This window comes from Neofelis nebulosa, chromosome 14, assembly GCF_028018385.1.
Source record: "Neofelis nebulosa isolate mNeoNeb1 chromosome 14, mNeoNeb1.pri, whole genome shotgun sequence".
Taxonomy (NCBI): domain Eukaryota; kingdom Metazoa; phylum Chordata; class Mammalia; order Carnivora; family Felidae; genus Neofelis; species Neofelis nebulosa.
The window spans coordinates 44,408,975-44,429,805 of NC_080795.1; the positions used below are offsets into that span (position 1 = coordinate 44,408,975).

At 38.3% G+C, this 20,831-nt stretch overlaps 1 protein-coding gene across 1 annotated transcript; it reads right to left on the reverse strand.

Moving 5' to 3' along the window:
- Positions 1-6,650: 6,650 nt before the first annotated feature.
- RIDA (reactive intermediate imine deaminase A homolog) lies at positions 6,651-20,784 on the reverse strand. The gene is made up of 6 exons (XM_058698680.1): positions 20,603-20,784; positions 12,265-12,370; positions 9,653-9,707; positions 9,334-9,402; positions 8,525-8,580; positions 6,651-7,225 (listed from the first exon to the last, which is right to left on the reverse strand). Exons 1-6 carry the CDS (start codon positions 20,665-20,667, stop codon positions 7,163-7,165), a joined length of 414 nt encoding a protein of 137 aa, XP_058554663.1. The 5' UTR covers positions 20,668-20,784; the 3' UTR covers positions 6,651-7,162.
- Between the last annotated feature and the right edge of the window lie 47 nt (positions 20,785-20,831).

Below are 20,831 nucleotides of genomic sequence, written 5' to 3' on the forward strand. Positions count from 1 at the left end.
GTGTGAATTTTTTTTTTAATCATTAACATGTGTTAAAGAGACCTATTCAGAACTGATTCTTGAGAGAACTCGTTCTCAAAGGCATTATTATATAGTTGTAATATAAAAGTTTTCAAATTGTTTATTAATCCTACTTTTTCCACGAATTACTAAAATAATTTATTCTTAGAAAATTTTGGAAATTTGTATAAATTTCTGGTGCTTTTTACACTTTTGTCTTTCGCCTTTAGTGTGGTTATTAAGACATTTTTAGAAACCGTTCTTATTCTCTTAGATAATATTAGTAAATTTTTATTCAAAACCTATAAAGAAAATTAAAATGTTCCATATTTGAATATTCTAACATTGAAATATTTCTTCTAAATAATTATTTATTTTTAAAAATAAAATGAAAGTAATAAGTGCCTGTAGTAAAATTCAAATAATACAGAAAGCTATAAAATGGGCAGCGAAGTTCTTCCTCCCATATCTTTTAGTCCTTCTATGAAAAGATAATAAGGTTTCTTGCATATAGTTCCACAAAAAGGTAATGTACATGCCATGCTATATGCATAAACCAAAACATGAATGTATATTTTCATATCCACATTGTAAAACACAAATGAGAATTTACATAGGCTTTGTATTACGCAAAGTGCACGTGAAACCACAATTCTGTTCTTTCCCGTGTTTAAATGTTTCCCTTTTGCCTAAGACTGGTAGACAGCACAGCCAAGTGCTCTCTGCTTCTTAGTGCTCAGACTCTGAGAGATTATTAATTTTGCCCCAGATTCAAAATGCACAAGTTGGACAAAAGGCTTGAACTATTCGTGATGAATTAATAGAGAAACTACCTTTGGGGCTGGATTCTCTCATCCTGGGGGACTGTCTGGCCCCAGGATTGTAGCCCCGTTTGTGTTCTACTAAGATAATCTCAGTATTTTCTATACCTAACTGGGAGGGAAATGGTGAACAAATGATTTATCTGCTAGCATTCCCAATAGGGAGTGAACGTTTGCATTTACCAACAGAGGGTGCCAGTAGCAAAGCTAGGAAGTTCCCGGTCTGACTCAGGAACACTGGGCCAGAAGTGCTCTGTATCCAGAGTCTCCCGGGGAACCACAAGATAGGAGTGTGTGGTCAACCTGTGACCTTATTGCCTTTTCCATTTCGACTTTGGAGTAAGAGCTCCTAGCATAGCCTTGCGCAGTCAGAACACCCACCTGCCTCCTAACAAATGCTTTGTCCCACACTTCGCCTTGAATTAAGAATGGCTTTAAAAGGAAAATGTTTTTCCCACATTTAACTAATCTGATAGTGTTGGGGAGTCATCACCAAATAACCTTGATAGGGTTTACATCTGTGCTCTCTTGGAAAATACAAAAGCTTGTTAGAGCACCTAATATCACAAACATCTCATTTTTTTTTTTAACATTTATTTATTTTTGAGGGAGAGAAACAGAGCACAAGTGGGGGAGGAGCAGAGAGAGAAGGAGACACAAAATCTGAAGCAGGTTCCAGGCTCTGAGCTGTCAGCACAGAGCCCGACACAGGGCTCGAACCCACAAACCATGAGATCATGACCTGAACCAGAGCCGGACGCTCAACCGACTGAGCCACCCAGGCGCCCCACAAACATCTCATTTTTATAAAGATAATTTGGCGACCTACCTGTGAATTGTTTCACAAATGTCAGCAGTGCGAACATCATAAAGCCACCCACATTTGGAAGGGAGGAGAGAATGACCCTCTTCTTTTTCTCTCCCCACACTGCACCAAACAGCAGGGCAGAGGTGTGTCTGAGAAGTTAAAAGTATTCGTTTACAAGATATCCTTTAATCTGAAACTTTGTCAGCTCTCCTCTTTCTCAGAGTTTATAAAGTTAACGAACATTTGGTTATAATACAAGGTTTTAATTGCAGGAACAGATTCCGTGTAATTCCAGAGAGCAGATGGCAGGTATGGAATTTCTGTGTTCAGTTCTTGTTACGGTCAACAAAAGCTAGGGGAATCCCCAGCATTACTAACCCATGTAGAATCAAATCGGAGGCCATTATTAGCTTTATTCAGTAATGCCACTCAGCGCATTTATTGGGCAATATTTGAGATACTGCAAACCCGCAACCGTATTGTTATTTTTGTGCCTAATGAAAGAAGTCTCCAGACATCAAAGCCAGCCTTTTACCCCTTTGGTTTCATAATGTGCTCTTATTGACATGAATAAACATGTTACTCCTACCCATTACTGGGGACGGAGATCAGTAAGACTTACCAGTTTCCGGAAAGAGTTCTGAGAAACCAGTTAGGGATACTAATTCTTTTTTTGACACTGAAGTATACTTGACAAACATTGGTTTGAAATCTGCCTCAGTTTTTTTCCTTGTAGAACATAAATGGCTTTCAAATTTTTCTTAATAAAAGTAACTGTAGCAAAATATCATTCGTCTGATTATATCAATTGACGAAAAAAGTAATGCATATTATATTGATTTATTATTCCAAATACCTTTAAAAAATTTTTTTAACGTTTATTTTTGAGAGAGAGAGAGAGAGAGCGAGCGTCAGCGGGGGAGGGGCAGAGAGAGAGGGAGACACAGAATCCGAAGCAGGTTCCAGGCTCTGAGCTGTCATTACAGAGCCCGATGTGGGGCTCGAACTCACAAACTGGGAGATCATGATCTGAGTGGAAGGCAGAGGCGCAACCGACTGAGCCACCCAGGCACCCCCAAATACTTTTTAAAAAATTACCCGGGGCACCTGGGTGGCTCAGTCAGGTGAGCGTCTGACTTTCGCTCAGGTCATGATCTCGTGGTTCATGAGTTCAAGCCCCACATGGGACTCATTCCTGTGAGTGCAGAGCCTGCTTCAGATCCTCTGTCCCACTTCCTCTCTGCCCCTCCCCCGCTTGTGCTCTCTCAAAAATAAATAAACCATCTAAAAAATTACTCAATGACAAGAGCAGAGGCTTTCTATGGCAGCTGTACTGTGGTAGGGTGACTTTGGGTTGGCAAGAGTTCAGCCCCAGCACCAACTAGGAAGTCACAAGGTCCACAGGTGACTTTCTAACCATCACCACACTCATAGCAGTTCTGTGAGGGGACAGACAAGTAGTTTATTTCAATTACAGATATTTCTTCTTTAGTGGGTCAGTACGGATTTATTTCATGTTTTCCGGGTATCAGAGTTTTGTTTAAAAAGTGTTTTTGGCAAAAGTAACACTGGTAGTGCCTAAGTATTTGAATGTGACACAATGATTATTTAGGTAATAATTGCAAGGAAAGATTTACTATGAAATAATCACTTTTTTCTTAGTGTGAAATGAGTACATGTTCATGGTAGAAACTTCAGATAATATAAACCTTAAAAGATGAAATCTAAATATTACACATAATTGGTCAAAACTCACGTTGATGTATATGAGGGGTTCTTCTTTTTCTTCAGTATTGGAATACAAAGTTAGCTAAGCTCAGCTATGGATAGAACTTTAAGTCTATTGAAGGGTTGAGTGCAGCATTTCCAGATTTTCCTCATTGGAATCTACTGGGGATAATAGGTTTTAGAGAATGTTCCAATAATAAATATGTGCTATGTTAGTAAATACTAATTAGTGCTATATAGAGAGAAGCTATGCCCCAGTATGTTAGCACTTAGCTGGCCACAATTTATGATAAATACTTTTTTTGATATCTTAGGGAAAAACACTGAAACTTAATATTTTATTTAGAATCATTTTTAATACTAACTGCTAACCAAATGTTAAAGACTAAGCTCTTCAGAGGGCAGGGATGGTGCCCTACTGAGCCTAGTATAAATTTGGCACTCAAATATTTTTTGATGATCAATGCTCTTTAATTTTATATAATCTTGATGGTTTCCTCAGAACTGAATATAACTGGCTGTAGGGGAAAATGTGGCCAATTTTTTTAATAATTATTTTGTACCGCTGGTTCAATATTTACAATTTTGATTGAATATGTTATTAGAACTAATAAAGTGTTTGAAAATGTTTTGTGGTGTATTTTTTATCTGAAACAATTTTTTATTACAGAAACATACAAAATTACCTTTGGCTCTTTGTGTCCTTCAGAAAGAAAAGTATTCTTTAAATTACACCCTCTGTGAAAGGTAAGGAATTTGACAATAGCAGGGAAATATCTTTTTAGACATCTCATGATCATTTAGTGGTTGCACATTTCAAAAAGATTGCTATTTCTGTATGTTTAAAAGATGAACTTGAAATAAATGTTCCTTTTCACCTTTAACAAAATCTAGTGATTCTCTTTCAGTATGAAAAGAAGACTCAAAATCCCAACCCAGCCACTAACAAGTTAATTAACTTGGGTAGCAGCATTTTATTTCCAGCCTTTTCATTCTAGGGTTTGAATTGAAGCCATGACCTATTTATAATTATGCCCCTTAGACCCAGTCTGGCTTGTGTCTCTAATTTCCTGGCTACAGTGATTGGTTTAAGAATGGGCCCCTAATCTGAGCTGGACCAATCAGAGGCTTCTCTGGGACACTTGCCAGAGATACCAGGAAATGATGCCTTAATGCTGGAGTTAGGACCTTGGTGGTCTGTGTGTCTGGGCCTGCAGCTACTTCCTCTAAGAGATAGGTGGAGCCAGGAAGTTTTTGGTGTGTAGATGGGTAAATAAAACCAGCTGTACTCTGGACTTCTCTGCTACACGAGTCTAAGAATTTCTTTTTTTCCACTTATACTAGTTTGAGTTGCGTTTCTGTCATTTACCAAGAAGAGTCTTGACATTAAAAGTAGAAAGAGATGTTTTATAAAAGAGCTGGAGAAAATATTAAATATAAGAGCAGAAATTAATTATAATAAAAAGATACAATAGAAAGGATCAAGAAAGCCCCCAAAATGATTCTGTAAAAAGGTTAGGAAAGTTGATAAACTCCTGGGCAAGACTGATCTAAAAAAAAAAAAAAAAAAAAAAAAGAAGGGGTGCCTAGTTTCGCCTTTTCTAGAATGTCCTATATTTGGGATCGTGCTACGTACAGCCTCTTCAGATGGACTTCTTTCACTTAGCAACATGCATTTAAGTAAATGCTTATGCCTTTTAATGGCTTGACAGCTCATTTCTTTTTATTGCCAAATAATGGGAAGGCTTCTAGGATTATCATCATCATCATAGCTATGTGCCAGGCATTATTCTAAATGCTTTATACATATTAATTTATTTAATCCTTATAACTTTATAAGGTAGGTCCTGCTAATATCCCCATTTTATAGATGAATCAGCGCCATTTTACAGAATAGACCAGAGATCTTAAATGACTTGCCCAAAGTTACAAAGCTTATAAATGGTGGACCAGGATTTGAACTCAGGTAGTTTGGCTCTAGAGTACATGTCTTTAACCACTAAACTATACTGCTTCATGTAAAAGTGTCTAAAATAATTTTCAGTGCCTAATCTCATCAATTTACTCTGCCATACTCCCAAACTTGCCTACTTGAAGAGTTGTCATACTTATCTTTTGTTAATAAATTTAGTCATTTAAATTGCAGAAACTTTTGCATCTAGCATGTTATTCCATACGATTAATAATTGTTAAATACTGGTAAATAGAGGTGGCCTTTTTGAGCCTTTGTTGTGTGTTAAACTCTGCAAAGTAATTTTTCATATTCATTATTTTATTTCATCCTAATGACATCCCTTTGAGAGGTGCAATTATGTCTCAGGAGACTGAGGCTTTAAGAGGTTAAATAACTAGCTGAAGGTCGTGTGACTGGTAGATGTGGGCCTAGAACCCCAATGGAATTACTCCAAAGTCTGTGCTCTTGTTAGATGCTCTAACAAGATTTTGTATACTTAAGAATGGTATGTGTACGTTTAAGAATGTTATGGCAGCCTTGCTGTAATATGATCATCTGGAAAACACAGAACTGTTTGGAGGAGGGGTTAAATCACCTAAGGCATGTTCTCACAAAAGAACACTCTCTGACAGTTTAAAAAATGAGGTAGACATATACCTATGTATACGGAAGATCTTCAAGACAGAAGACAGCAACCTGAGAATAACACATAAAGTGCCACTTACATAAACAAGTGGAAACCAAACTGGATGATCAAGTATGTGAAGAAAATGGTCTGCTGGTTATAGTGAAAACTCTTAGCAGTGGTTCTCTTTGGGGAGGTAAGTGGGATAGACAGTGAGTGAAGGGTACTTTTACTTTTTTAAAAAGTTTATTTACTTATTTTGAGAGAGAGAACGCGTGCATGTTCGTGAGCAGGGGTGGGGCAGAGAGAGAGGGAAAGAGAGAATCTCAAGCAGGCTCTGTGCTGGTGGCTCAATCCCATGAACTGTGGGATCATGACCTGAGCCAAAATCCAGAGTCAGACACTTAATCAACTGAGCCGCCCAGGTGCCCCTGGGTACTTCTTTTTAATCTATACACTTCTGTGTTGGAATTTATTCTACAGCAAGGAAGTATTCATGTAGTCCTCATCTAAATTAAAAGACTTTAATGAATCAAACACAAAATAGTTATACACAGCCTGACTACAACAGTGTAAACACGCAGAAAGTCAGAAATAAGTTTTGAGAAAAAAATAGTTGGGAGTTTTAACTTCATGGTTCCCCCACCTTTAGATAAGTGCTGCTTTAATGTATAAATTAAACTGTTAAAAAATAAGTGAACAGATCACACCAAGGAAAATCTGCATGTCTGTTTATTTCCATTAGAAAAATATTATCTATGAAAATTGTGGTCCACTCTCTTCCCCTTCACCTCTATCATTCAAACTTCAGTACTTTAATTTTACTCAAGTGAAAGCAGAGTTATACAGCTGACACGAGAATTCAATATTTCACATCATTAAATTAATAGGCTTTAATTGAATTAGGTGTGCTTTTATTATTTATCAGGAATAGCAACCTCTCTCTCCTACATGTTATTTCCCTTTACTTTCATTTATTTGAGGAAGTACGGAATGCACGTTTTTTTTCCCACATCCAGTCATGAGTATGCGTGTGATTTATAACACCAGTAACGGGAGTTGTCATCCAATCTTCAGTTCACACTCAATTCCCCTTATTATATGGTATTTCCATAGTGACTTCCAATGTTTTAGCCAATCATACACTTTCCAACGTCAGCTGTAAAAATTAAGATGTTAATTTAAAAACATTATTGAGATTCCAGACTGAATAATGCCGGCCCCGCTTATAGCGACGCCGTTGTGAGAGGTCCTTGGACAGCCACTGCTTCAATCTCCACATGGCTTCCCTGCAGGGAAAATAAGGAAGCAACGTTTAGGTAATTTTTTACAAATTAAGAGAGCTGTGCAATACCTACTAAAAACGTATGCAACTAACAGCAATAGGGCGTTTTTAACATTAAATTTCTCAAAGAAAGAAAGGACGAGAAGGCGTTCCCTGGGAACCTACCACAGGCCAGGCTCCCGTGCCGAACACGTCCATAAGCATTAGCACATAGGATTCTCACTGCAGCTATATCAGACAGTGTTCTCTCCTCAGTCCAGAGAATGATATGCTGAAGCCTGGAGAGGTTATTCAACCTGTCCCAGGACACAGAGCTAAGTGGCAGAACTTCAAACCCATGTCTTCTGATTCCAAGTTCAGAGCTCATTCTACTATACCCAATACCTTAATTAAGTTTGATGATACTGAGCATTCTGATAACAGCCAATCAAAACAATAAAAAATACCACTCACAATTACAAGTGGAAGCCAGTAGGGGCTGCTTCTTTGTAGGCAGGAATACCGTGCTACTAAGAGCTTCTGATTAGGCTCGAATACCAAATTAGGAATGGTGAGAAAATATGTGAGCTACTGGTTTTGAGATTCTTTTTCTAATAGAAGGTCTATGTGTGGCCTTAATTTTTAATTTTCTTAATTTTTAAGACAACTTTTAAAAATTTCTTAAGTTTCTTGGGGCATCTAGGTGGCTTAGTCTGTTAAGTGTCAGATTCTTGATTTCAGCTCAGCTCATGATCTTGAAGTTTGTGAGTCTAAGCCCTGCATCAGGCTCTGTGCTGACAGCCTGGAGCCTGCTTGGGATTCCCTGTCTCCTCTCTCTCTCTGCCCCTCCCTGGCTTGTGCTCCCCCTCTCTCTCTCAAAAATTAATAAATTAAAAAAAAATTCTTAAGTTTCTTAATTTTTTTCCTTGTACATATAATATTGGGTATTTCCTTTTAGTCTTTAAGATCCTGGAAACCAGAGGGGTGCCTGGATGGCTCAGTTGGTTGGGCATCTGACTTTGGCTCAAGTCATGATGTCACTACTCATGAGTTTAAGCCCTGCGTTGGGCTCTATGCTGACAGCTCAGAGCCTGGAGCCTGCTTTGGATTCTGTGTCTCCCTCTCTCTCTACCCCTCCCCGGCTTGTGCTCTGTCTCTCTCTCTCTAAGGTAAATAAACAAACAAACAAACAAACAGATCCTGGAAAACAGAGATTCTTTTTTTTCTTTTAAAAATTTCCTGCAACAGTGCTTAGTTTGTTATATTCAGAAAACAATGTAGGCATTTAAAATTGTGTACATTAGTCATTTTAAAGTGTACTTACTTTGGGCAAAGCAGCAACCTGGTAAGCAGCTCTTGCAGGAAAACTGCTCTTAAAATCTAAATTTAAAAGAATTTCATTTTAGTTTTCAGACACTGTATTGTGACTGCACAATCAAGAATCTGGTAAGTGCTTCATAGATCTATCAGTGCTTAGATACAAGCAACACTGAAAAAAAAGAAGCTAACATTCATATTAGTTTGATAAAATATTTTGCCATAGGATTCCTATGACAGTGAATACTTTTAAAAATGTCTTTGCTTTCTGGGAAAAAGGAAAATATTCACATGCTTTGAGACTTTGATCTTGTTTGATATGAATAGGGTTTTATTTTTAAAGTGATACTTATGTGATATGAACTCATTTAAGCATTCAAACAACCCTATAAAGTTTTATCCCCATTTTGCATATGCAGAAACCAAGGCATAAAACCATTAACTAATTAACCAGCTAAGGATTCTGAGAGCCAGAACAGAGATGGTGGTGAGGTCATATCACAGCACTAAAAAATACAATCTATGTGTTATTATTAGGAGGGCTTAAAAGCCTGAGAAGAGTGTATCAATATTAAGCTTTTGGAAAATGAATTTGTAAGACTGTAGTATATTATTCTAGGGAATCCCATAGAAGTATCTTGGATCTTTTTCATGGGGGCACACTGTATGTTTCCAATCAGACAATTCTTTTAGGACAGGATCTATGGCCATTTCTTTAGCATCTCCTATCACTCTTAATTCATAATGGACAATCATTAAGGTTAATACACTCATTTCTCTTAAAACAGAATACAGTAATGAAGCCAAATTACTCACACTGTTTGTAGACTTCATTGACAGTATTGAAGTCATTTATGTCAGCCAGCAAAACAGTTGTTTTTACCACTAAAAGATACATACATCGTTATTAGGTTTAGCTATTTGGTCTCACTCAAAATATTACTTAGAAAAACATATGGTTCTGCGACTGAATTGATTAAAATGGGACTGAAATTAAAACAACTTTCAAAAGCAACCAAGATATGGCATGGCATATTACTGGATGCTCCATATTCTTCAAAAAGAGTTATCAAACAGAAATGTGAAGGAATCAAACAGGTATCAAACAAATGTGAAGGAATATCGAGTTGCTCACCGTTAGTGAAGTCACAGCCTGCAGCTTTCAGAATTTCACCCATGTTTGTAAGAGCCTATGAAGCAAGGCAAGAAAGACCTAAGGCACTGGATGGATGTTACATTAAAGCTTTATTCCAATTCAATTAATCAACTTTTACTAATATCTCCTTAAATAGCTTATGTTGCAGAAAAATCCTCCCATTCTAGGAAATTCTACTCCTTCTAGGCCACCTCTATACAAGGGAATTGCTTCTTGGCTTTCCTGTAATGGAATGAATCTTTCTGAAATATAGTGAGACCTTGTCTCCTTTTGTGAGTAGAAAGACTGGACTCAAGTCTCTTCTTCAGTGCTAGAGGGTGCAAAGTTCTCAGCCAGTGTCCACTACGCTGAGAGAGACAGCTTCTGGAGTTCTGAACTCTGTATTGCTTTGAGGGTAAATAAGAGCTAGTGAGCATTAAAACATGTTTCCTTTTAAAGCAATAATTGATTTTAAAGAGTTCTATCTTTTTCTCAAAAAACAGTATTAGTAAATTATGCATATGCTTGACACTCTGGCCTTTGGAAAAACATCAGTTTTTCACTCATTCCTTAATGTACAATTTTTTCAATTCATTATTCCTCTTTATTTTACTGGGCACATTATAATATTTGATATTTTTATTTTTTTCTTCTTTTTTTTGAATTGAGAGAGAGTATACACATGCATGTGGGGGAGGAGCAGAGGGAGGAGGAAGAGAGAGAGATAGAAAGAGAATTTTAACCAGGCTCCACGCTCAGTGTGGAGTCCGACGCAGGGCTCAATCTCACAATTGTAAGATCAAGACCTGAGCTGAAACCAAGAGTCAGGTGCTTAACCGACTGAGACACCCGGGCACCCTGATATTTTTATTTTAAAAAAAAAAAAAGTCTTCTAAATAGGTAATACATATTTATGGCAAAAAAATTCAACAGCTATAAAAAAGCCATATACAGTGAAAAGATGTCTCCTACCCTTACTTCCTTCTTCCCCAGCTTCTTGTATATCCTTGAAGAGACAGTCAATGCTTACACCAGCATAAATGCACACCACTCCCACCCCCACACACCCTCACACACACACACACACACACACACACACACACACACACACATGGTAGCATATTGTGCAAAGCTGTTTTGCATCTGTGTTTTATTCTATCACCTAACAATTTATGTTGGGAGATTTTTCCACATTAATTTAGTTGTATGGAACTAGCATGATTTATTTCATTAGTTCCTTACAGATGGACATTTAGATTGTTTTCTACCTTTGGATATTATAAATGACTCAGTGAATGCATAAAATTATAATTTAATTCTATTTATTGGGTTAGAATTATACTCCTCATTCTTATTTAAAAAAAAATTTTTTTTTAAACGTTTATTTTTGAGACAGAGAGAGACAGAGCATGAACAGGGGAGGGGCAGAGAGAGAGGGAGACACAGAATCTGAAACAGGCTCCAGGCTCTGAGCTGTCAGCACTGAACCCGACGTGGGGCTCGAACTCACGGCCCGTGAGATCATGACCTGAGCCAAAGTCGGTCGCTTAACCGACCAAGCCACCCAGGCGCCCCTCCTCATTCTTATTTTAATTTTTTTTTTTTTAATGTTTTTTATTTATTTTTGGGACAGAGAGAGACAGAGCATGAACGGGGGAGGGGCAGAGAGAGAGGGAGACACAGAATCGGAAACAGGCTCCAGGCTCCGAGCCATCAGCCCAGAGCCTGACGTGGGGCTCGAACTCACGGACCGCGAGATCGTGACCTGGCTGAAGTCGGACGCTTAACCGACTGCGCCACCCAGGCGCCCCTCCTCATTCTTATTTTAAAAGACACATATTGCACATAATCTTTTTTTTTTTTAATTTATTTTTTTTTAACGTTTATTTATTTTTGAGACAGAGAGAGACAGAGCATGAAAGGGGGAGGGTCAGAGAGAGGGAGACACAGAATCTGAAACAGGCTCCAGTCTCTGAGCTGTCAGCACAGAGCCCGACACGGGGCTCGAACTCACAGACCGCGAGATCATGACCTGAGCCGAAGTCGGCCGCTTAACCGACTGAGCCACCCAGGCGACCCTGCACATAATCTTTGATAGTTCTCTCTTACTAACAAATGTTGACTGTTACTTCTGTGGGTTTTTGGGGGTTTTTTTGTTTTTCTTTTTTTTTTTTTTTTTGCAGCTAAGTGGCCCTGATAAGAAATTTCCCAATCCGTGTGGAAAATGGCAAGATGCTTTCTGATTTCAATAATTTAATTGAGATTTAAGTAATTTTATTGAGAGAGCTGACATATAATATTGCATCAATTTTAGGTATGTAATATGATGATTTGATATATGTATATACTATAAAATAATTACTGCAGTTTAGTGATTATCCAAACATTCAGGTTTGAAGTCACCCTTGGAAGGTAGACTTTTTTGTTGTTGTTAAATGATTCCTCAAAGTTTGGACTTTCTGCTGATATAAAACTGTCTTAAATCAATCAGTAAGTAACTTTAAAAGCATTTATCTGATAACCTCTATAAAAAATCAGCCAAATGGATTCTTAATACTTTCAGTATTAAAAAGCAATAAAGAAGGGAACTTCAAGTGTGAAAAATGACTTACTTGTTTGGCTTCCTCTGCCACCCCTCCTGGCACGAGCTGTCCACTTGCAGGGTCCATGCCTATCTGTCCTGAAATGTAAATGGTCCTGTCGACTAACACAGCCTGACTGCAATAAACGGAAATACAGTATGTATATAAAATATAAAACACAAAATTCAATGCTAAAAGATTTCTTTGCTAGGACACAAAAAGCACAAAATGTAAAATAAAAGAATAATAGGACTTCATTAAAATGAAAACCTTTTGCTTTTTGAAAGAGATCTTTAAGAAAATGGAAACACAAGTCACAGATCGGGAGAAACTATTTGCAAAACATATATCTAACAAAGCACTTGTCCCCAAAATATATAAAGAACTCGTATAGCTCAGTAACATAAACAACCCAATAAAATATGGGCAAGTGATTTGAGCAGATATTTCATAAAAGAAGACATATGAGAGCTAGAGAGTACATAAAAGATGCTCAACATTATTACTGATTAGAAAAATGTAAAGCAAAACCTCACTAGATACCATTACACCCAATAAGGTGTCACTGATAACAGTAAGGATTGGTGAGGATGTGGAGCGACCAGAATCCTGTAATATGTACCCCATTGGCGGGAGTGCAAAAATAGTCCAGATGCTTTGGAAAATAGTTTGGCAAGTTTCTTAAAAACTTAAACATATACTGGGGCGCCTGGGTGGCGCAGTCGGTTAAGCGTCCGACTTCAGCCAGGTCACGATCTCGCGGTCTGTGAGTTCGAGCCCCGCGTCAGGCTCTGGGCTGATGGCTCGGAGCCTGGAGCCTGTTTCTGATTCTGTGTCTCCCTCTCTCTCTGCCCCTCCCCCGTTCATGCTCTGTCTCTCTCTGTCCCAAAAATAAATTTAAAAAATGTTAAAAAAAAAAAAAAAAAAAAAAAAAACTTAAACATATACTTAATATACAACCCAGCAATTTCTTTCTTAGGCAGCTATACCAAAAAGAAAGGAAAATATATGTCCAAAGACTTCACATGACTGTTCAGAACAGCATTATTTATGATAGCAAAAAAGAAAAACAAAAAATAAACATCCACTGATAGATCCAACTAAAGACTACATATTATTTGATTCCACTTATATGAAATTCTAGAAGAGAAAGTATAAGAGCAGAAAGTAGATTAGTGACTTCCTGGGGACAGTGGGGACTGACCACAAATGGGTATGAGGGAATTTTTGGGGGGTGATGGAAATGTGCTAAAACTTGACTGTGGTAGCAAATGCATGGCTCTAAGAATTTACCAAAACTCATGGAACTCTAAACTTAAAATGGGTGAACTTTAATGTAACTTACACCTCAACAGAACTGCAAGACAGTAACAACAAAAATGCAATGCCAAGAGCACTGCTAGAAAAGAAGTAGTTATTCTCGGACAAGATTCATTACTGCTTCTTGAAGTGTCAATTAAGGATCCACCTATGATGGGAACACTTTATTTCTATAAAGTGCTTGTTTTTGGAAAAGGCTTGTTTTGTAATGAGGATACTAAATTTCAGAATTAGGGTACAATCACAAGAAACAGAATAAGCCATGCTGAGACCTGAAAAAGAGTCAAACAAACCAACTTAAAAAAATGTATTAGTTTTTGGATAAAGAAAACACCTCTGTTGTTTCTCTTTTTAATTGTGGTAAAATATATATATACATATATATATATATATATGTATATATATACATATATAAGATAAAATTTATCATTTTAACCATTTTTAGGTACACAATTCAGTGGCATTAAGTACCACCATTTTTAAAATCCTGATAAAGAAAACTTAGTATCAATTTAAATTTAGAAGTAAAATTGTTTTATCATTTCCATGTTTATTTAGAAAGAGCATCTTCTCATTTCCAATGTTACATTTCTAATATTACATTCTCATTTCTAATCTTCATTTCCCCTGATTTTCCCTGACCATAATTTTTCTCTTTATGATTTAAAATATAGTATGTATGTATATACTTATTTATGTATGTATGTATGTATGTATGTATGTATGTAAGTTCTACACCAAATGTGGTATTGAATTCATAATCCTGAGATCAAGAGTCGCATGCTCTACTGACTGAGCCAGCCAGGCACCCCTATAATTGTTTTCTTAATTTTTTGAATAAGAGAACATTCACATGGATCAAAAATCTAGAAATACAAATAATCTCAGTGAAAAATCTCCTCCTTTCTCTCCTTATCCTCCTCCTGCCCAGTTTCCAGCCCCTACAGATAACGAATGCTCTCCTTTACATATTCTTCCAAAGTTTCTGCATGCATATATGAGTAAAAATGAAATATATCTTCTCCCTGTTTATATAACATATGGTATACTAAATGCTCTTCTACATTTTGCTTTTTTCACTCAATGGTATATCGCAATCTTTCTGTAACTATATGCAGAATGCATCCTTATTCTTTTGACAGCTGCATAGTATTTTATTGTTTGGACGTACTTTACTAGTTACCATCGATTCCAATATATTTTAAAAATGTATTTATTTATTTATTTAGAGACACAGAGAAAGATCGCAAGCAGGGATAGGACAGCGAGAGAGAAGGAGAGAGAATCCCAAGCAGGTTCCGCACTGGTAGTATGGAGCATGATGAGGGGCTCGATCTAACCAACGGTGACATCATGACCTGAGCTGAAATCAAGAGTCCAACACTCAATCGACTGAACCACCTGGGCACCCCTTGATTCCAATATTTTGCTACTGTAAACAAAACTACACTGAAAACCGTATCACTCACACACACACACACACACACACACACACACACACACACACACACTTTCCCTGGGCAAGTACTAAGCCTTTCTTTCATCTGAACCTCAGAGGAGCCATTCTTATACCATGAGCAGGATCTTGTGTTATAGTATAACTAGTTCTGTTCTTATCCTATTTCTGGGGTATGCCAGACTGACTGTAAACCCCTTGAAGGCAGGAGCTGTGTCTTACTGTCTCCAGCTGTGCAGGGCCTAGGTGATTCCTTGCACTAGTGGGCACACAATAACTTCTTGTTCATGTTTTGCTCTCTAACCACTTACTAGCTTAAATGACTTTGGCTGTCAGTAAAGTAGCTTTTTAGCAGGACCCACTGGCTTATTGTGTGGGCTTGGAGAGCGAAAGAGGGTAGATTTAAACTTGGTTAATAGGATTTAGAAAGTCTAGAAATTCTTCTCAACTATCTGGGCCATAATAGATAGCTATTCACCCTGGCCCAGAAACAGGTAACTATGGAGTTTGTTAATGTGTAAGCTTTCTTCAGGTTGAAAAGTATCATCAACTAACAAGGTTTCTATTAACTGTCCTATGTAGAATTAGGCTACCTTAGGCCCTTTGCAAAGTCATTTTAACTTTCCCTATATTTGAAATACAGTTTAAGCCCATTTGCATTACCATTGGTCAAAAAATTTATTGGGGCACCTGGGTGGCTCAGTCAGTTGGGCGTCTGACTTGGCCTCATGTCATGATCTCACAGTTTGTGAGTTCAAGCCCTGCGTCGAGCTCTGTGTGGTGAGAGCCCAGAGTCTGGAGCCTGCTTCAGATTCTGTATTTCCCTCTCTCTCTGTCCCTCCCCACCACTTGTGCTCTGTGTGTGTCTCTCTCAAAAATAAACATAAAGCAAACAAAAAAAGTAAAAATTTATGATAGTAAAAAGGAATTCATTTATTCTCAGAAAACTAACAGACCTCTAAGACTATCTGAGCTATGTGATTTATCGCTTATAGATTAGTGAAGAGATGTTCACAAAAATAATTAGCTAGTTAGCTCTTCCTGAGAATAAGAAACCTACTATCCACAGACAAGTCATTAGGTTTCCAGAACATTTAAGTGTACTGTTCTACTGCCAGCTCAAAGGATAATAACACTTTCAAAAGAATCTTAGTAAGAATTCTCATTGTAATTGTAATGTATTGTAATCTATGCCACATGGACTATCGCTTCCAAATGTCATGACTATTTGGATAGTGCGCTAACAAAATGGAAAGCAATGCAATGTGATGTTGAAATCTCTCAAGGTTCTGTCCTGGGGTACTCCTGAAATGTGCTCAGCTGATTAGTGAATTGGTGACAACACCCCATCCATCACAATGCCAAGGATTGAAAGTTCAACACATTTGAATTCTTCCTAGAGAAGACCTGGAATTTTCAACAACTGTGCTGATAAAAACTCTGTGCACAAAAATTTGTTTTCAAATGGTTCTTAAAACATGTCTAATTAACTTTATCAGGATATAACTAGTTACTTGGGAGTGTGGTTTTCTTCAAGATAAAATATTGAAAATTAGCACCATTTTTAGTGGCCTTGTATGATCTCTGGATACAAAACAGCATTAAGGGCACTATGTCCTGGGAAGTCTCCACACAGTGACCTGGTTGATGTTTTTTCTCTCATCATACTGGTATATTAAATTTCCCTTCTTTTTTCTTGCAGCTCTATAAAGTCAACCAGCATATTACTGCCCTGCTTGCTTTCTTAAACAACGTACACACTTGAGGAAGGTGTATGCTCCAGGCTCTATAATCACTTTGTCTGGTTAAGTGTTGATTTTGTTCTGAAGTAAAACCACTGGGTGATTGAGGAAGAACGATCAGAGCAGAGGAGGAAAAAGATTGCTGATTTTTACTTTTATTCGAATACCCCCATAACTATCTTTAATGTCTTCTCCAAATAATTTTTCCTCTTAAAAGAAATCTGACCAGGGGCGCCTGGGTGGCTCAGTCAGTTAAGCGTCTGACTCTTGATTTTAGCTCAGGTCATGATCTCATGGTTTGTGTGTTCAAGCCCCACGTTGGGCTCTGCGCTGACAATCTGGAGCCTGCTTGGGATTCTCTCTACCCTCCTACTCTCTGCCCCTCCCCCACTAGCGTGTGTTCTCTTTCTCTCAAAATACATAGAAACATTAAAAAAAAAAAAAATCTGATCATGTCATTTCCTCTACAAAAACATTTGAATGCTCCTCAACGCATACAAAATAAAGTTTATACTCTTCAGTTTAGCACTGAAAATGATCATAGTCCAGACCTTGCTAAAAGCTAATTTTTAGCAAGAAGCAAAACAAAAATTTAGATTCAAAGTCCAACTCTGAACCTGTGTTTCCCAAAGTGTAGGTCATATACAAACACTGAATCACAGTAAGAAAATGATTCCCTTTTCAATTTTCTTTCAGTAATTCCATAGCAGGAGATAGCAAACTAAATGATGAAGATTGAGCTCTAGAGCTTGACTAAGTTCAAATTCTGTCATATCCCATCCTAGTGGTCGACCTTGGGCATATTATTTAACCAGAAGTAGATCAATTTCTTCACCCAAAAAACGAGTACTGTAATAATAACTGTGCACCTAAAGCACCTAGAAGAGTGCTTTGTGCTGAGTGAACATCATTAAATGTTAGCGATTATGACACCAATCCTCTAATTATATGAAAGAAAAAATACCATTTTTAGGGGGAAAAAATCTTATCACTTTTTTTCCTCTTTTTTTAAAGTAGGCTTCATGCCCAGTGTAAAGCCCAATGTGGGGCTTGATCTCATGATCCTGAGATCAAGACCTGAGCTGAGACTAAGACTCAGATGCTTGGGGCACCTGGGTGACTCAGCTGATTGAGCACTGGATGCTTGTTTTTGGCTTAGGTCATGATCTCAAGGTCAAAGGATCAAGCCCGTGTCAGGCTGGGTGTGGAGCCTGCTTAAAGATTCTCTCCCCCTCTGCCCTCTCTGCATTGCCCCCATCCAGCTTGAGCTCTCCCTCTCTAAAAAAAAAAAAAAAAAAAAGCCCAACACTTAATCTACTGAGCTACCCAGGTGCCCTGAAATTTATCACTTTTTTTTTAAGTTTATTTATTTTTGAGAGAGAGAAAGAGAGAGAGAGAGCATGAGCAGGGGAAGGGCAGATAGAGAAGGAGACAGAGAACCAAAGCGGGCTCTGAGCTGTCAGCCCAGAGCCCAGCACGGTGCTTGAACCCACAGACCTCGAGATCATGACCTGACCTGAAGTCTGCCACTTAACCAACTGAGCCACCCACGCGCCCCTGAAATTTATCACTTTTAACAGAGAGAGCAGTCTTAGGTTCTGAGCCAACTGTGGCAGCTTCCCAGAATTACGCTTTTTACTTATTTGAGCTTATTTTTTTTTTTTTACTGTTACCTTCCTCAGGTTGTTTTCTATTTAGAGTACTGTTGTAAAGTTTCCTTTTTAAAGGTGTTAAAGTGAGCCCTCTTAAATAAAAGTGTTAAGTAAATTATGATATAGGTGGTACACAGATTTGGCAAATGGAAAAGAAAAAGAGTAAAAGTCGTAGTTGGATTACTAAAACTTCCTCCAAAAAATATGCCATGTATTCTTCCACCACTATGCCTCAAGTCATTCCCTCGATCTGGAATGAACTTCGCCCAATGACTTTCTGCTGAAGTTCTTAATAAAGTAATTTAAAAATCACTTTACAACAGTACTATACAAATGGCAAACCTAAACCTTCAAAACCCAGCTCAAGGACCACCTGTCGCAGGAGTCCTCTTAAATCTTTCTCTTCCTCTGTCCCCAGTTACCAGCAATTTCTTTCTTCTCTTTTTTTTTTGCCATCCCTGCCCCCATGACTCCTTATTCCCACTGCACTTATTTCTAACCCTGCTATCGTTAATTATTGTTCTGCCACCTAGGAGTGCTATTTCTCATGGCAGTGTGGTTTAGAGGATGGAGCTAGGGCTTGTTCAAATCCAGTTCTGCCACTTACGGACTGTCTGACCTCAGACACAGGTTTGTTTTTTTTTTATAAAATGAGGATGGGACTCAGAGAAGAAGGTGGTTGTCACAGTGGCCGCCATGCAGCATGCACTAAATGAAAATGTTTCCTTTTCTCTCCTCTACGTGTGTGAATGTCTTTCACACTGGATTGATTCTTATACATTTTTTGCATCCTCTGCTGTGCTTGACATAGGGTAGGTACTCAGTACATGTATTATATCATAGTCCAAGTGGTTCAGTTGTAGAAGTTTTCCATCTGTGATTCTTTTAACCGTGATCAGATACTACATTTTTAAAAGGAAAAATGGGGAAAGGGTTACATGGTATACTTTATGAAGTATTTAAAGTAACAAAAATTATATTAGAGAAAAAAGTCTCCAAGAATGCATAGGATGAGATTTACTAGTTTTAAAGCTGAGACATTTTAAGAAAATACAGTTTTTTTAAAAAAAGTAATTTAGAAACTTCTGGGTGGCTCAGTCAATTAAGCATCAGACTCTTGATTTCGGCTCAGGTCATAATCTTGAGGTTTGTGGGAATGAGCCCCACGTCAGGCTCTGCGCTGTCAGCCTGGGATTCTCTCTTCTCTTTCTCTCAAAATAAATAAACTTAAAAAAGAAAGCAATTAACTTTTTTATATTAACAGCACTGCTGACAAGTGGGAGTACATGTACACAGTGTAGACTTTCTGGCCAGTATATACACATTTAGCTAGAGCATGTCAGGGAAATCTTAGCAAATGATTTTCGTTGTGATCTGTTTTTTATTTTATTAGTGGGAAATAAGCATGGGCAACTAATTTATACACATCCCACTGCATTTCCCTTTGGGTTGTAAATATCAGTGTCTTAGGTAGATGAGCAGCGATTTTCTAAGCGTCTCTGTCAAAAAAATTCAGCTCTCCAGACAGACACTCACATCTGTTCATGGGATTTATTCCTTTGAATTAAGAGAGGGTTAGACCAAACATTATACGAAGTGAAAGAAGTCAGTCACAAAGGACCACATATCGTAGGATTCCATTTACAGAAGTCCAGAACAGGCAAATCCACAGAAACTGAAAGTAAATTAGTGGTTGCCAGGGGTTAGCAGGAAAGAATGGGGAGTCACTGCTAATGGGTATGCGGTTTCTTTTGGAGGTGATTAACATATTCTGAAATTATGTAGTAGTGAGTATTTTGTGAGTATAATAAAAACAATAATGACGACAACAACACTGACTTGTACACTTTAAGGGGGTGAATTTTATGGGCATGTGAAGTATATCTGGATAAAATGGTTACAAACAAAAAAAAAGTCCAAAAATTTAAAAAAACGGACTACTTGGCAGGCAGAACTCTGTGGCCTCCAGGTCCGGGCAGAGTCCCAGGGAACACAAGCTCCTGTTGCCAGTGGGGCTCCCACTGGGAAGGGTATGTTAACCCCTTTCCCGGGTTCAGTTTCCCGGGTTCAGCGTGTTCGAGGAGGTTGGACCCGATGAAGGTCGAAGCCCGCTCCAGGTCTGACCCAGAGTTATTCCAACCTCGGATCCCCGACCCCACAAGCCCAGAGTCCATCCGCGCACCCGCCCGCGTCGTTACCTGTACGGACCGATGGCCCCTGGAGCTTTCGCAGTGCTGATCACCTTTCTGATTAAAGATGCCATAGCTAACCCTTTTACTTGCTGCCCCTCCAAGAGAGAAATGCTGCACACCACCCCGGCTTGCGTCTCACGGGACTGACCAACCCAGGGCAGAATCCCTGTGGTAACTTGTTTCCCGGGCGGGGGGAGGGGGTTCGCTCCGCATTCTGGGAGTTGTAGTCTGTGCG